This window comes from Oncorhynchus clarkii, chromosome 31, assembly GCF_045791955.1.
Source record: "Oncorhynchus clarkii lewisi isolate Uvic-CL-2024 chromosome 31, UVic_Ocla_1.0, whole genome shotgun sequence".
Classification (NCBI taxonomy): domain Eukaryota; kingdom Metazoa; phylum Chordata; class Actinopteri; order Salmoniformes; family Salmonidae; genus Oncorhynchus; species Oncorhynchus clarkii.
This window is the reverse complement of record NC_092177.1, coordinates 37,220,861-37,238,677: the sequence shown is the minus strand read 5'-3', so window position 1 is coordinate 37,238,677 and position 17,817 is coordinate 37,220,861. Positions and strand designations below refer to the sequence as shown.

The following is a 17,817-nucleotide window of genomic DNA, read 5'->3' as shown; positions in this document are numbered from 1 at the left end:
TCCAGTCCATGTTTGCGGGTCACCAAAATGCTGAGTGGTGAAAAGCACACACCCTGCAGGCACCAGGTTCACAGGTGTGACTAATGTGACTGTGGGGGAGCTGCAGGCTTTGGTTGTAGTGAGCCTGTAGAAACAACTTGAGCAGATGTCTAAGGTCTTCCAGTCTGTTCCTTTTTGTGGAGTGAGTTGGGGTGGCGAGGGAAAACTCCCTCCAGGAACTGTGCCTTGTTTTTTTTCCTTTCATACAATTCTATTGTTCTCATGTCGCTTATTGATGCTGTTGTGTCATCCACCTCCTTCAGAGTCCCCTTAAGGATAATTGTGGTTGCTTCTCCATTTTCTTCTGTCAGTGGTATGAGAGGGTAGATCTGTGTATAGTCACCCAGGGGTCCTCTGGGTTGATTCTCATACGGCAGCAGGGCGGTGAGGAGTACTCCTGTTCTGCCTCTGTCCTGAAACTTTTCTTTGCTTCTGCACTCTATTGTTTCCTCCAGCTTTAGATTGGTCACGGTAGCCTTGTTCATGAAGGTCTGTCCCTCCAGCATCATCATTCCCATCACAGTTTCTGATGCAAGGGCACTTCTCTTCATGCCCTTCTCCTTGTCCATGCTTCCTGTCTGAATTATCTCCTTGACTAAATCCAACCTAGTCTGGTTGAATAAACCAGCCATTAAGATATCTATTTTCTCCTGCCATCTCTGTCCAGACATGCCATTTCTTAAAAGTGAACATAAATTCCACAGCGGGAAACTTCTTTTGCATATATTCATTCTGGTTTGACTGTGCCATGGCACTCCGTCTTTTTATTTAGATAGTCTGCGTGTAATGTCTTTTCCGATTTCTATAAGGTTATCCTAAAGTGGGTGTAATATGTATGATTGTCCCTATATAAAATTGTTCTCCATTTCCTTTCACTGTGTGTTAAACAACAGTGGGCGATACTGAAATCCTAATTCTACTCTCACTTACTCCAGGCAATAGTAAATGGTTCTACAAAACTCAAATATATTTCACACACGGGCCTCACATAGACAACCGCATGGTAGACTTCAATTCCTAATATTATATCTTAAGGGTGTAGAGTAAGAGTAACATATTATTCACCGGTGTCCCCTGATGATAGTAATTTTCTATGGAAATCTCTACAGAACTCAACTTCCTTGTAATAATTGTACTGGTATACTAAGGGTTGTACATTTCCCATACTATCCTATGGTAGGAAAGTGTCACTAACAAATATGTTCAACCTTTTATTAAAATGCCCTACTCCTAACTTTTAATTCCACCATTGGACCATTACCTAATAAAAGCCCCTTTACAGGCCTTTGCAGACATGGTGAGCGTCAGCTTGGTTTTATTTGACAGTCAGCCGTGTAATGATAATGGTGTAGCCTTTCCTACCTATTATCTAACTTGCAATAATGTGTGTGTGTGTTGTATCAGTTTTTATCTCTATTTCATTCACTGTCTTCACATATGCCCATAAAACAAAACCTCCTCTCCACCAATTCCACTTAAAAGACTCCTTAACTATCCTTCTACAAGTAATTATAGGTCGTATTTCAACTAATACAAAATATGTTGAGGTTATTACTAGTTCCTCAGGGTGAGGGGAATATACGGCTTATAGGTATTATCTTTATCAAAACCGCCTTTTCTTATACAATGACAGAACTCCTTCCTGCCACCCTCACTCCCAAAAATCCCTTTCTTATACTATTCCAATTTAGTGCCTTTATCTATATATTGTTCCTCGTCTTCCTCCTTATCAAAAATGTACTGATAACGGCTCGCAGTCCTCAGACCAAATAACCAGTTCTCAATTTCTTTATCTCCCCACCCACTGCGCATTTCACTTACACCAAACACATTAAGACAGACAACAGTTTATTTCTATCTCCCAGGTGTCCCATAGGTTATCGCCTGTGTCAGAACTGTTCTCTCAGATACAGCTTCTGTCCCTAACTAAACAACTTATCTCAGGTGTCCCATAGGTTATCGCCTGTTTCAGAACTCTCACGCTAGACACAGCTTCTGCTCCTAACTACTCTTGAGTACCCTTCCAGAAAGTTACCCCAGCACCCCCAACACGCAAGAAGGCGAGATACTCCTCTTAATACATATAACACACATTGACATACAACAATTACCACACATTCATTGACTTATACATGCACATTTTAGGTCCCTTAGTTTTTAAAATTACAAGAGGGAGGCGGTGCTTTTACATACCAGCGAAACACTGAACACCCACTTCTTATAAATTACAGACTTCGATATAACAGGTGTCTGCTTACCTTACAATTTGGTGATCAGAGAAGGGGGTTCAGGTTCGATCCAAGTAGCTTTGCACTCACTCCCTCCTGGCAAGGTTGCCAAATGTTGGCTCCGTTTTTCTGTGCTCCGTTTTATTTTCTTAACAAATAAGGAACACTCAAAATGTGCACTTATAATTCAATACAATTTTAATCAAAATACCGCTGTCGACAGAAGTCAAAGATCAAACATCACACATACAACTTATGTCTCTCCTGAGTTCTGCAAAATAGGAAAAGTCCCAAGTTATTTTTATTAAGCCGAAGTCCATCCCTAGTGATGTCACTGCATACACGTCATTACCTTCTACTCATCAGACCAAGCCCATGCATACACAGCTATGCAAACTTGCAAGAGAGCTACAATAGTTCCAGTGTTTTCTAAGGGCTCAGCAGTAAATGTCCACTCCCCAAGTTGATTTATAGAGGTATGTCTGACTAGTCTCTTATCTCTTTTCACTCCCTGGCAGGGTTCTATATCTAATCTCTTTTAGCCTAGAGGTGCCTTCTCACAGACACCCTGCAATAATTCACACATCTCTCAGACCATTTCTTCATAAGAGGCAGAGACTGTGGAACAACATTAAACCTTACAATGAACATATATTGTTAATCTGTAGGCTAGGACCCTATAAATGTGGAGGAGGTTTCCCATAGCCCCTCCCCTTCTATTAATACAACATAAGCTTAATCAATTATTATAAAGCATAATCAATTATTATAAAACATCAAACATTTGGTGCAGCCCCTGTCATGACGCCAATTAGACCCCATCAAAGGCCCTAAAAATTGTCAAAGACTCCAGCCACCCTAGTCATAGACTGTTCTCTCTGCCACTGCATGGCAAGCGGTACCGAAGCACCAAGTCTTGGTCCAAGAGGCTTCTAAACAGCTTCTACCTCCAAGCCATAAGACTCCTGAACAGCTAATCAAGTGGCTACCGAGACTATTTGCATTGCCCATTTTCTGCGCTGCTGCTACCCTCTGTTATTATCTATGCATAGTCACTTTAATAGTTCCACCTACATGTACATATTACCTCAATTACCTCGACACCGGTGCCACCGCACATTGACTCTGTCCCGGCACCCCCTGTATATATCCCCACTATTGTTATTTACTGCTGGTCTTTAATTATTTGTTATTCTTATCTCAACATTTTTTTGGGCTATTTTCTTAAAACTGCATTGTTGGTTAAGGGTTTGTGAATAAGCATTTCACTGTAAAATTTTATTTGACCTCACTAACCGTACTTTTTGTGACGTGAATTGAGTATATAGTATGCTTATTGGTCATAGTATGGATATAGTTAGTATGCCGGATGTTGTAATGAATTTGCCAAAATACGAAGTATACATGCAGAGGACACTATTTCCGTACTTTTAGGGCCCATAATTAAATTCTTCAGAAAATGGTTGTGGCTTCACAACATTTTCAGATTTGAAGAAAATGGCGGAAAATTTGCACCAGAAGTCCGACGAGAGCGAATTCAAATTCATTGAACTAACTAATGACAAATGTAAAGAAAATGTTGGCTAACAATGTGTTAGCCACGCTATCCTTTGAATCACATAGCATTACAGCAGTATGTACCAGTATGTTTTTAAAATGTTATTTAACTAGGTAAGTCGGTTGAGAACAAATTCTTATTTACAATGACAGCCTAGGAACAGTGGGTTAACTGTCTTGTTCAGGGGCAGAACAACAGACTTTTACCTTGTCAGCTTACCTAATGTTAGTTGGATACTAATACATCGAACATGCCAGGCAGTTTATTAACTCTTATCTAACTAACCAACATTTATTGACAATTATTCACATCATACTTAGCTAAGTGGTATAGTAATTGTGTGTTTCAATGGACATGGTTAATTCTGGCTATACACTCCGATTTCAAAGCACTCTCACGCACTGTTGAATATGGTTGGTGTCAGTGAACATCGGCAAAAGAAGCGGAATAAAATGTTGCCAGCAGGACAGTTACAGTCACCAACACTTTGGATAACATGAAAACAGCCTTGCAGCTATGCTATGACAAGTAAAATGGTCAGTGTTGTGTTCTCTCATTTGTGTCTGGAAGTAGCAAGCCAACGTTAGCCAGTTAGCTAACGCTGGACGCTCGGAACAATCGTACTACTTGGCCAGAGCATCCTGTGTGCGCTTGACACGCTCCGAGAGTAAAACGCTCTGAATTTACTATCTGACAACGCTCTGCATTTACGAACGCCCAGAGCGCACTCTGGCACTGCAGGTTTAATTTAAGTTTAGCTAGTCATTTGTTATGCTAACAAGCTAGCTAGAAGTTACATAGCAACAGCATCAACTTCCGGTAGACAGGCGAAGCTCAAGTACACTCAACTGAAACAATACTGTTTGTTTACAGTATACTAAAATGAACAAATAGTATATAGTTCGTAGTATACAGTTGAAGTCGGAAGTTTACATACACTTAGGTTGGAGTCATTAAAACTCGTTTTTCAACCACTCCACAAATGTCTTGTTAATTTTAACAAACTATAGTTTTGGCAAGTCGGTTAGGACATCTACTTTGTGCATGCCACAAGTAATTTTTCAAACAATTGTTTACAGACAGATTATTTCACTGCATCACAAATCCAGTGGGTCAGAAGTTTACATACACTAAGTTGACTGTGCCTTTAAACAGCTTGAAAAATTCCAGAAAATGATGTCATGGCTTTAAAAGCTTCTGATAGGCTAATTGACATCATTTGAGTCAATTGGAGGTGTACCTGTGGATGTATTTCAAGGCCTACCTTCAAACTCAGTGCCTCTTTGCTTGACATCATGGGAAAATCAAAAGAAATCAGCCAAGACCTCATAAAAATTATTGTAGACCTCCACAAGTCTGGTTCATCCTTGGGAGCAATTTCCAAACGTCTGAAGGTACCACGTTGATCTGTAAAAACAATAGTAGGCAAGAATAAACACCATGGGACCATGCAGCCATCATACCACTCAGAAAGGAGATGTGTTCTGTCTCCTAGAGATGAACGCACTTTAGTGTGAAAAGTGCAAATCAATCCCAGAACAGCAGCAAAGGAGCTTGTGAAGATGCTGCAGGAAACAGGTACAAAGTATCTATATCCACAGTAAAACGAGTCCTATATCAACATAGCTTGAAAGGCCGCTCAGCAAGGAAGAAGCCACTGCTCCAAAACTGCCATAAAAAAGCCAGACTACGGTTTGCAACAGCACACGGGGACAAAGATCAAACTTTTTGGAGAAATGTCTTCTTTTTTGATGAAAAGGTAATAGAACTGTTTGGCCATAATGACCATCGTTATGTTTGGAGGAAAAAGAGGGAGGATTGCAAACTGAAGAACACCATCCAAACCTTGAAGCACGGGTGGCAGCATCATGTTGTGAGGTGCTTTGCTGCAGGAGGGACTGGTGCACTTCAGAAAATAAATGGCATCAGGAGGAAGGGAAATTATGTGGGTATATTGAAGCAAAATCTCAAGTCAGTCAGCAAGTTAAAGCTTGGTCACAAATGGGTCTTCCAAATGGACAATGACCCCAAGCATACTTCCAAAGTTGTGGCAAAATGGCTTAAGGATAACAATGTCAAGGTATTGGAGTGGCCATCACAAAGTCCTGACCTCAATCCCATAGAAACTTTGTGTTCAGAACTGAAAAAGCGTGTGCGAGCAAGGAGGCCTAGAAACCTGACTCAGTTACAGCAGCTCTGTCAGGAGGAATGTGCCAAAATTAACCCAACTTATTTTGGGAAGCTTGTGGAAGGCTACCTGAAATGTTTGACCCAAGTTAAATTGTTTAACTTCTTTCAGATCAGCGTCCCACCTTGACAACATCCGGTGAAATTGCAGAGCGCAAAATTCAAATTAAATTACTATAAATATTTAACTTTCATAAAATCACAAGTGCAATACATCAAAATAAAGCTTAACTTGTTGTAAATCCAGATGCCGTGTCAGATTTCAAAAAGGCTTTATGGCGAAAGCAAACCATGCGATTATCTGAGGACAGCGCCCCGCATACCAACACATGAAAAACATATTTCAACCAGGCAGGAGCGACACAAAAGTCAGAAATAACGATATAATTCATGCCTTACCTTTGAAGATGTTCTTTTGTTTGCACTCAAAAATGTCCCAGAAACATCACAAATGGTCCTTTTGTTCGATAAATTCCTTCTTTATATCCCCAAAATGTCCATTTATTTGGCACGTTTGATTCTGAAATACACAGGTTCCAACTTGCCCAACATGACTACAAAGTATCTAGTAAGTTACCTGTAAACTTGGTCAAAACATTTCAAACAACTTTCCTAATCCAACCTTACATATCCTAAAAAGTAAATAATCAATCAAATTGAAGACGGAATATACTGTGTTCAATAGCGGATAAAAACAACGTGGAGCGAGCTCCAGTTCACGCATGCCACACAGAAGAGTCCACTTGGCTTGACACTCACAATGAACAGCCCCACTTCTTCATTTCTCAAAAGAAAAGAAAAATCTACCAATTTCTCAAGACTGTTGACATCTAGTGGAAGCCATATGAACTGCACCCAGGTTCCTCATAAATATAGTTCCCCATAGAAATCTAATTGAAAACACAGTGACCTCCAATTTTGTTTTTCCTGGATGGTTTGTCCTTGGGGTTTTGCCTGCCAAATAAGTTATGTTATACTCAGACATCATTTTAACAGTTTTAGAAACTTCAGAGTGTTTTCTATCTAAATATATATGCATATCCTAGCTTCTGGGCCTGAGAAACAGGCAGTTTACTTTCGGCACACTTTTCATCCGGACATGAAAATACTGCCCCCTATCACAAAGAAGTTATAAAGGCAAAGCTACAAAATACTAATTGAGTGTATGTAAACTTCTGACCCACTGGGAATGTGATGAAATAAATAAAAGCTGAAATAAATCACTCTCTACTATTATTCTACATTTCACATTCTTAAAATAAAGTGGTGATCCTAACTGTCCTAAAACACTAGGACACTAGGATTAAGTGTCAAGAATTGTGAAAAACTGAGTTTAAATGTATTTGGCTAAGGTGTATGTAAACATCTGACTTCAACTGTATACTCATTAACTATGTAGTATACAGTATGTTAGTATGGGTTTTCGAACACAGCCATGGTCTTTTTTTATTATTCACTTTATTAAGTACCATACTGAGTAAGTGTGAGAAAAATATGCTGGCCCACACTAACATGCCACTCCCCCTAGCTGTGTTCTATGGTGCTGCATTGAACATGTTCTCAGAGACCTGCAATGAACACGTTCTCAGAGAAAAATGCAAAGTGGAAAATGAAAAACATTTATTTTGGAAAAATGCATCAGTGTCTGATAAAAAAAATTGTGTTCATGAAGAGTTCCTTTCAAAGGGTCTCAACTGTGTATTGACGACCAGTGAAGATCTAGAAGGTGTTATTGGTGGCATTCCTCTGCAGAAAATAACGTTAGCTAGTTAGTAATGCAATTATCTAATGTTAGCTAGCTACAATAAGGGAGTGAATGTTATTTATAATAAGGGTTACTTGAAGAAAATTTGATCTCTCTGAAATGAAAATGGACGGCCCTCTGTTCAGCAAAATATATTTCACCTAAACCCTCCCTGAAAGCTTAAAAAAAGTGACACTCCACTATACACCTCAAATAATAATTAAAACAAAGTGGATAGCAGAGAACATGACTACCACTTACCATCAATTCTTGGACAGACCAGAGCCCTACATGCTGACTAGACCGGGTGGGCGGGTGCTTTAATTTTTTCCATCCACACCATATGCGATCAGGACACGCAGTTTTGGTATTTGATTAGGATCCCCATTAGCTGTTGCAAAAGCAGTAGGGATCCACACAAAACATGATACAGAATGACATAATACAGACAAGAACAGCTCAAGGACAGACACACAAACTATCTAGGTCTAATAGGGGAGAGGCGCTGTGCCACGAGGTGTTGCTTAATCTGTTTTATGAAACCAGGTTTGCTGTTTATTTGAGAAACTTGAGATGGAAGGAAGTTCCATGCAATAAGGATTCTATATAATACTGTACTTTTTTTGAATTTGTTCTGGATTTGGGGGACTATAAAAAGACCCCTGGTGGCATGTCTGGTGGGATAAGTGTGTGTCAGAGCTATGTGTAAGTTCACTATGTAAACAATTTGCGATTTTCAACACATTTATGTTTCTTATAAAAAGATTAAGTGATGTCAATCTCTCCTAAACTCTTAGCCAAGAGAGACTGGCATGCATAGTATTTATATCAGCCGATTACAAATAAGAGCAAAACGTGCCGCTCTGTTCTGGACCAGCTGCAGCTTAACTAGGTCTTTCCTTGCAGCACTGGACCACACAACTGGACAATAATCAAGATTAGACAAAACTAGAGCCTGCAGAACTTGCTTTTTGGAGTGTGGTGTCAAAAAAGCAGAGCATCTCTTTATTACGGCTAGACCTCTCCCCATCTTTGCAACCATTGAATCTATATGTTTTGACCATGACAGTTTACAATCTAAGGTAACGCCAAGTAATTTAGTCTCCTCAACTTGTTCAAACGCCACACCATTCATTACCAGATTCAGCGGAGGTCTAGCACTTAAGGAATGATTTGTACCAAATACAATGTTTTTAGTTTCAGAGATGTTCAGGACCAGTTTATTACTGGCCACCCATTCCAAAACAGACTGCAACTCTTTGTTAAGGGTTTCAGTGACTTCATTAGCTGTGGTTGCTGATGCATATATGGTTGAATTATCAGCATACATGGACACACATGCTTTGTTTAATGCCAGTGGCAGGTCATTGGTAAAAATAGAAAAGAGTAGAGTACCTAGAAAGCTTCCCTGCGGTACACCACATTACATTACACAAACATTACATGTTTGACATTAGAGATGCTTATATTAAAGAAAACCCTTTGAGTTATATTAGATATAATATCTCTGAATACACAATATGGCAGAGGTTGAAAAGCCATAGTGCTTAAGTTTTTTCAACAACTGGTTATGGTCAATAATATCAAAGGCTGCACTGAAAGCTAACAGTACAGCTCCCACAATCTTCTTATTATCAATTTATTTCAACCAATCATCAGTCATTTGTGTCAGTGCAGTACATGTTGAGTGCCCTTCTCTATAAGCATGCTGTAAGTCTGTTGTTAATTTGTTTACAGAGAAATAGCATTGTATTTGGTCAAACATAATTTTTGAAATGCACCTATTTCATGAAAGTTGCCAATCGCAATATCAAGTCAAGAGAAGAAAAGGCCTGGAAGGAAGAGAGATGACTAGAAACGATTCGGTTGACTGTTTTATGTGTGGATTAATTGGTGGAGTACAGGACCTTGTGGATTTCAGGTAAAATAACAACTCAATGTTTATATCCCAGGACAAATTAGCTAGCAACAGCAAGCTAGCTAAATAGGACAAATTAGCAAGCAAGAGCAAGCTAACTAGCTAAATTGCCATAAATGTTTAAAGCTTTTCGACCTGTCCCCAAATTAATATAATTGGTTAAACGTTTGTGTTGATATAAAATCTGAGCATGGTACTTTCAAAAGTTTGGCCTACCTTTCCACCCCAGACAGAGTAGTCGTACCAATGCAGAAAAATGTAAGCGTTAACTGCTTGCTACTCTTCTTCCCAACAAGAGGTCACAAGTGTTTCCCTAAAAGCTGTCTGTGTTTAATCATCTTTTATTGCACAGAAAATGAATGGCTTAATCAACTGATAGAATACTTCTGAAGCAAAGTCATTGTTTTGTTTCCTCAGCTATAGGTTGTAGCTCAGCCTCTGAATGTTAACGAAACAATGATATCCCCATATGTATCGGAGTCACGTCTTTCCCGGGTATTTTACATCTTGTTTGTAGTATAAAGCATCAAAAGGACAGAAGCTCTGTTATAGATCACTTTATATATTAGGATCCGTTTCATTTTCTTCCAAGTCTTAAGCTGACAAGCCTGTGCTTTTTGCCATTTTCTTTAATAAAAGGTAGGCAGGCCTATGGCTCTCATACCCCCTCAATTCGAGTCTTGGTTTTAACTTAACAGCCATTCACTGACACAGCAATTGACCGACAAATATATGGATATAGCAGCCTGTAGCTTAATTTCCTCTGTCAAACAGGTAGGCCTACCTCTTATTTCTTAAATAGGAAGAAATAGGCTCCAACACAAAGCCCTCTTGTTGTTAGCAAAGTCGGATTAAAATGAAGACTGTTGAAATTAATTATGCCTACTCAAATTTGCCTACTTTCATCACCATGAGCTGTCCATGTCCGATTGATTGCTTCCAGTTTCAGCACCACAACGTAAGTTACTCGAATCTGGATATTGTGAGGTAAATAACTCAGATAAATAGGCCGACATCACGGGCAAAAAAAATATATTATAGAAGCAGAAAGCTATCAAAGTTAACCTCCGGTCCTCCTTCTCAAACTGAACAGAACAGCTAGATATTGAATTTTTGGACTAGACCTAATAAATATAAAAATCAGAAGAAGATTTTACTCCCATCGTAGCCCTACACAGCACAGCCATTGTTTAAACAGCAAACAAAAAAATTGAACAGGCTGAGGCTCAGGGTTGTAATATCCATTGCAGTGTGTGTTACAGCCAAGTTGAATTTATACCATCCCAGCAGCTATCTTTGAAATATATATTTGCTCTGTGCATGCCATATGTAGCCTATGGATCATTTGATTGAGACCACACTAAATAGCCTATAGGCACACTTGATATTGAGTGCCCAGCTGAGAATCAGAGATGAGGTGGCATCGGACACACATGCCTAGTAAGCAACTAATTCAAAATCAGATTTAATAAATTACAAATTACATGACCCTCCCCTGGATTTGAGTTTTTTTTTTAAAACTAAACCATCCCCTTCACTGAAATTGAAAAAGCATGACCGTTCCCCATTTTCCTCCAGTTACAGATCTAGAAAAGATACTATGCATGTCAATTTTATTTTTTGCATTTTAGCTAGCCCTAAGCCTTTATCTAACCTTAATGCAATTATCCTAACCTTCTACGTTAATTCTCCTAAACTGCAAACTATCCTAACCTGCTACGAAAGGTCAATTTTGACATAAGCTGATCTCTACAAATCGTCAAAACCCATGAGCTAGCCTATACTGCCCTCTGCTGCATATACAACATACTAAAAATGAAATGTCTTATGTATTTACAGTTGGAAATGTAGCCTTGATGTAGGCATTTTCCTTGTTCCTGGATTAAAAGTGCACTAAACATTTTTACATTCCCCTACTCCTTATGGAATAACATTATTTTGGACCAGATACAGTCTGGTTTACAAGTTGCAATGAATTTAGCCCCTAAAATGCATCGCAACCAATTGTGGACACTGCTTCATGCTTTGATTGTTCAAGAAAAAATGTATCATGATTACAGGTTGATATTGACTTCCGTCATAGAAATGGCACTCCACTGCACCACAATGACAACGAGAGCCACTATTTTAATACAGGCACAGAAACAGCAGCTGGACAATATTTTATCAGCTAGTTCAGTGAGGACTGCTTGAGAGTGGCATATGATCCCCTCAGTATAGCAGAGCCATGCTCAAAAGAGGGGGCAATATGACAGAGGCAACAGAGAATCCGTTCGCTTCGCTGCATTATTCCAATGTTTACCTCACCATACTGGCACTGTTCTGCTTCAAGCTCTTTATTAAGATAAGCCTCAACTGCCTCTCCTACTTTTACATCATCAGAGGGAACCGCAAGGAGGCAGCCAGGATATCTGCAGAGTTCTATGATTTTGGTCAAGGACACAGTGAGTACACACATCTCTCTATTACATTGATCCATTGTCAAAAAAAAATTGGAACATTGGAATGAATACTGACTATATTCTAATGATTATGCTATTTATATTTGCCATTGCATTTTGCCTTGTAAACTGAAGAGTTCATATTTAGGAAGAGATTAACTGATGGAATGGAAGGGTCTCCTGTTTTATGATTAGGCTACACACTGAATACTGAGAATAACGCATATACTCACTTTATTGACCTTAACATGAAAACTACCTGAAACGTGTCTGTGTATACACAGTACATACTGGTCAGTTCAATTTCTACCCTGCTGTATTAATAGAACGGGACCACGCGGTGCCTCCCCACCCCCTTGCCCTAGTTTCCATTCCTGACTGTCATGTACTATTGCTCCCGAAAACCCTTCTCCTTGTGCAGGGTTACATTCGGCCACATTTGGCTCCATGAGAACTACAATTCCGACCCTGTCTTTTAACGTTTTTAAAAAAAGTCAATAGTCATCGCTTCAAAACAGTTTTCGAAATCAGCGAGCAATTATCTTTCAAATAAAAAAGTCATACTTACTGTAGAAGTTGTGCACAGATCCACAAGCTGTGTGGTCCTCCAGTTGACCAACTACATTTCCTCCCTGTTACGCTTACACACAGGTGTTCAGAGCACGCTAGATAGCTAACTAGAACAGGTGGCCGTCTATGTCTTCCATCTGGCTTCCGTAAACAAGTCATGTAATATGGCTGTGTGGGAACACTAACCCTAACCAAAAAATAAATAAATAACACTAACCCTAACCCTATGAAGATATTTAGAAATGTAACCTTTTGTCTTTAGAAAATTATTTCGCGCTGATATGAAAGATTGTATTTATTATTTATTTTACTAGGAAAGACAGTTAAGAACAAAATCTTATTTTACAGTGACAGCCTACCCCGGCCAAACCCAGACAATTCTTGGCCAATTGCGCAACGCCCTATGGGACTCCCAAATCACAGCTGGATGTGATTCAGCCTGGATTTGAACCAGGGACTGTAGTGACACCTCTTGCGGTGCCTTAGACCGCTGCGCCACTCGGGAGCCCAAGATACATTCCTTATGTTTCCAAAAACGTACCACAAGTGTTGCGTGTTAATGTTTAGAGCAAGTTTCAAGGCTCTTAATTAACAAAACTCCCCCAGTCAGAAGATACTATCGTCAATAGGCGCTAAAGCAGTTAGCGTCTACGAATAAGGTATGTGTACTGTAGACAGACCTGCAGACCAAAACAACACTTAAACTTCTCAGTGTCAGTGACAGACAGTGTGCCAACATGCTTGGTCCATGGAAATGGAGCACCAATGCAGCAAACAGCAACACAAAGTAAAATATTGTTGTGCGTCATTAAAGGTCAGTGATGTAGTTCACAGAACAAGTTTTGTTTCTGACTTACAGTGGCTTGGTCTTTGATTGCTACATCAAGCAGGTTATTTCAAGATAACTTGAACCCGAGAGTCAAGTGATTTTACGGCTATTCCCAGTGTAGACATATTGGCTCAGTACATATTCATCCCACGATTGAACTGCATGGAACTTTAGTACTTTACCTCAAACTAAGAGAAATAGAATACAACATTTTCAGCAGTGTTATAGATCTGTGATATGGAGGGAGGCACCAATGATGATGCAGTCTGGAACACATCTGGCGTTATTCTGGATATTGACCCAGGTGTATGCATTTGCCCAGTGAAATGGAATCATTCATCAAAACTGTAAGACTGTAAGTTGTTATGAGTGACATAAGCATTTATGTTTGCTGCAGGGTCCTGGGCAGACCGCTCACCCTTACATGATGCTGCATGCCAAGGTCGTCTCTTCGCCCTGAGGAATCTCCTTTTACAGGTGAGCCAAAGGTAATCCACTTCAGTTCAGTGTGTGCACCCACTTACCTTCTGCAATGTACTATGGTCGTGTTCTGCTGCTCCCACAGGGCCACAATGTAAATGTGGTCACTATAGACCATGTGAGTCCTCTCCACGAGGCCTGCTTTGGAGACCATGTAGCATGTGCCAGAGCTCTGATCGCTGCAGGAGCCAATGTGAGTCACTGAAGAAGATACAGTTATAATCAAGAATACTATATTTTTTATGAAACAATAATAATTATTAGTAAATAATGAATTAAGAAATGTGTCAATAAGGCTTCTGAAAATACTTATTTTTCTCTGTAACTTGTTATTTTTCCCCTGCCCCAAAGTGGTGCTATGTTATTCAGCTGAGCGGTCAGAGTTAACATGAGACTCTGTGCAGGTGAACGTCACCACCATTGACGGGGTAACTCCCCTGTTCAACGCGTGCTCAGTGGGTAGTGTATCATGTGCAGAGGTCCTCCTGGAGAACGGGGCCAAACCCGAGGCGCTGGTATTTCAGCCCTCGCCCATTCACGAAGCCAGCAGTAAAGGTATGCTCAGTACCTGTATCACTCCAACATCCTTATCTTAATTCATCTAGTACAAACCTTGAAGTATGCTTCACAGACTTTTGGGCTGTATTCTAACTTGGGATTGAGGCAAATACATTAAACTTAAAAATCTGAATCAAAATGTCACCGATCAGAGTACAGTATTTGATGTAACAGTGCATGTTTGAGATACACAAACATAATTCAAGTCAGAGTATGTCCCATAATGCTTAGAGGATATTACGGGTGCAGAAATAATTAGCTAAGACACCCACCGCAGTAATCGGAAAGACGATCCTAATGACTCCCATGTATGTGCCCATTGTGGGCAGGCAGCAGTGAGTGTGTGGAGACTCTAGTCAGATGGGGAGCAGATGTGGACTTTGAAATTCCTCACCTGGGAACGCCCCTCTACACCGCCTGTGTCTCTCAGGAGATAGAGTGTGTCCGGAGGCTGCTGAGGGAAGGTGAGGCACATGCACCTCTTCTCTGCCAAAGCACCATAGCATGATGGGAGAAGGAGTGAAAACTAGTGGTAAGATTATTACTGTCTCCCAAAGTAGTGAAATGTACAGTACATGTATAACACTCTCACTATGCAGTAGTAGCTTGGCCTTGGTGGGATAGCTCGGAGCATCTGCTCTTTTCTACACCACTAATATGTTGCACCCACCTGCATAAAAGTGTACACAAGTCTAAATACATCATGTTATACCAGCGATAGAGTACTCAAATCCTGTAACTGAATGACCAAGGACTATTAAATGTGTATTAAATCCATAGTATGCTTACCTTGGTTTCCCTCCACACAGGAGCAAATGTACAGAAAGGTATATATATGGAATCTCCCTTACATGCTGCCGCTGAAAAGGACTGCATAGCCATTGTTAAGCTGCTGTTGGACTTTGGGGCAGATATCAATGCCAGGAACATGGAGTTCCAGAGGCCTGTGGAGGCCGCTCCCCCCAGCAGCCTGACAGAGGGGTTCCTTTTGGTCTATGAGGGTAAGTTCTATAGTTTTATCCAGTCATCTTTTGAAATTCGTAAATTCCTATATCCAAAGTCTCGTAGTGTTTTTGCTTCATTCCCCAAGTCCAACTAACTTTCCATTATATTATTTAAACAAAACCATCATGATATTTTGTTTCCTTTTTTCAGCCACGCCCCAACCACTGAGTCAGCTGTGTCGCCAGCGCATCCGTGACTGTGTGGGCCGCGACAGGTTTCACCTCATCAACCATCTACCCCTGCCCAATCCCCTCAAGAACTACCTCCAGTACAGATGATAACCAGAGAACGTCACAATTTCAGACTCTGTGGTGGTGGCTTCTTCCATGTGTCAATCATTCATGGGAACTCAACAGCCTGCAATGGTTGAAGGAGCACTTTTGACACAACTGGCACTTTAAGGAATGAAATACATACTTGATTTAGCTTATACTTGATTTTAGTGTGGTTCACAAGATCAAATGCTCAAATTTGGGATTGGAGCAATGACCAACAACCATGGTTTGCTATGAACATTTTCAAGGGAGAGATTCATGTAAATCCAGAGCTCAATTGTAAACACACTTAGAAAATGAGTGCCTCTTTTTACTATTTAGTCAATAAAAATGGCTGGCACATATGCTCATACATGTACAATAGCACAATTTAAAGTGCATGTGTTTTATGGAAACATTTGCTTAATTTTGATTATTACACTATAGTGGTTTATCACCTTGTTCTATGATTTACGTTAGACCTATGCATCGGCAAAACTTGAAATTCACCAAAATCCTTACCAATTTGGAGAACAAAACAAACATGCATTCATATCTTCCAAAATATAGATATACATTTGATTGCTTGGTGTGTTTTATTATGTGCAATATCATTGTCTGAGCTGCGAGCTATTATCTTATTAAAACGCTTTGAATTCAAGGTTACACTTTGCATTTCGCAAGTCTTTCAAAAGCAAGCTGCTTTCAGTGCGTGGCAACATTCTCCATTCCCAGTGGGTTGCAACAATGTACCTTCCCGTGAAAACATTCACTTTCCCGAGAGAAAGGAGAAGTAGGGCCGTTGCCATAGAACTGTTGATCAACGTGAAATCTATCATATCATATGGGCTAGTAAAGCAGGTTAACTTAGCTAGCTCGTTTACCAAAACAAGACTCAGTATTTTATAGCAACAACTTTAGCTAAATACTGAATAGGAAAAGTAACAGCAACAGTAAATAATATTTTTGTGTCATGTCATAAGCATGTGGCTGGTTCATAGAAGCTACAGCTGATTGGCTAGCTAACAATTACTTATGCACAGCCTACCGAAAAAGACAGAATTGCCACGAGAAGTTCTCAAGTGGCTGCAAGGCCTAGATTTGTCATTTCCTCCAAAGAATATGCTCAAGTGAGTGTACATTTAGTTGCATTTTTTTTCCCACAGACATTTTACAGTAAGGTCTTCACTGTAGGCTTTCTTTCAATTCTACTCACTTTTCCTTTTTTAGAGTCATGTGAATCATCCATCGGGAGCAAAGTCGTATGTTTCAGGGTGATTGAGGTGCATCAGACAGACGCTGTTTACAAACGAATAGGCCAGGAGATGCAGCCGTTTGGTGTGTATTTGTGAGAGATGCCTCTGACTTGCCTCTGACACGATGGCTCTAATAAAAGTGCCTCTATACCTCTATGAACTAATAAAAGCACATCCGTTCTTAATAACTATCATGGAAGGTATTATCTAGTTATTCACTAGTCCATTACACTTACAGTAGCTCAATCATTAGTATTTGCTCTAAAATTACAATTTCAGCTGGTTACCAGCAGGTGGCGGTGCTGTGACTGGTTTAAAATCATAGGCAAGGGAGTTTGAAAATCAAAGCACAACCAACGGCAGTTTTGCAAAATGCATGCTGTATTATAGCTCCGTGCTATCTATTAACATTACAGTTATAACATACACAGCTTTTAATAAAATAATGTGAATAGGACATTTGTCAGCCTCTCTTGTCTGTCTGTCAATTCCCTAATTTAATTTGGAGTGTCAAGTCTCGTTACTACAGTATATTTTAGTGCTAAGTAATATGCCTAGTGCATCTATCTCAACCATGTTGATTTATGACTACCCAGATAACACATTTGGTGTCTTGGGAGTTGTTGGAACAAAGCCCCACGTTTCTTGACAGGTAAAATGTTTTCTAATGATTCTGAGAACAGTCGTGAAAGTTTTGCCTGTTCTGGGAACGTTTATTTTTAGGTTGCGTGGAGGTTCGGAGAACGCTTT

The 17,817-nt window shown here is 39.9% G+C and overlaps 1 protein-coding gene and 1 long non-coding RNA gene across 2 annotated transcripts in view; one reads left to right on the top strand and one right to left on the bottom strand.

Moving 5' to 3' along the window:
- Positions 1 to 12,840, bottom strand: part of LOC139391076 (uncharacterized) — a 70,377-nt gene extending 57,537 nt beyond the window's left edge. Inside the window, exons 1-2 of the long non-coding RNA XR_011629562.1 lie at positions 12,684 to 12,840; positions 5,090 to 5,232 (exon numbers count right to left, since the gene is read on the bottom strand). This is a non-coding gene — a long non-coding RNA (uncharacterized lncRNA). The remainder of the gene's footprint in view (positions 1 to 5,089; positions 5,233 to 12,683) is intronic.
- Positions 11,847 to 17,524, top strand: LOC139391075 (ankyrin repeat and SOCS box protein 5-like). The gene is made up of 7 exons (XM_071138580.1): positions 11,847 to 12,118; positions 13,912 to 13,991; positions 14,080 to 14,187; positions 14,399 to 14,549; positions 14,882 to 15,016; positions 15,362 to 15,553; positions 15,708 to 17,524. The coding sequence occupies exons 1-7, from the start codon at positions 11,902 to 11,904 to the stop codon at positions 15,833 to 15,835; spliced, it is 1,011 nt and encodes a 336-aa protein (XP_070994681.1). The 5' UTR covers positions 11,847 to 11,901; the 3' UTR covers positions 15,836 to 17,524.
- Positions 17,525 to 17,817: the final 293 nt, after the last annotated feature.

Coding starts and splice junctions, on each gene's coding strand:
- LOC139391075 (XM_071138580.1), top strand. CDS start 11,902: ATGCTCAAAAGAGGGGGCAATATGACAGAGGCAACAGAGAATCCGTTC. Junction 13,992..14,079: donor TGAGGAATCTCCTTTTACAG/GTGAGCCAAAGG, acceptor CTGCTCCCACAG/GGCCACAATGTAAATGTGGT. Junction 15,554..15,707: donor GTTCCTTTTGGTCTATGAGG/GTAAGTTCTATA, acceptor TCCTTTTTTCAG/CCACGCCCCAACCACTGAGT.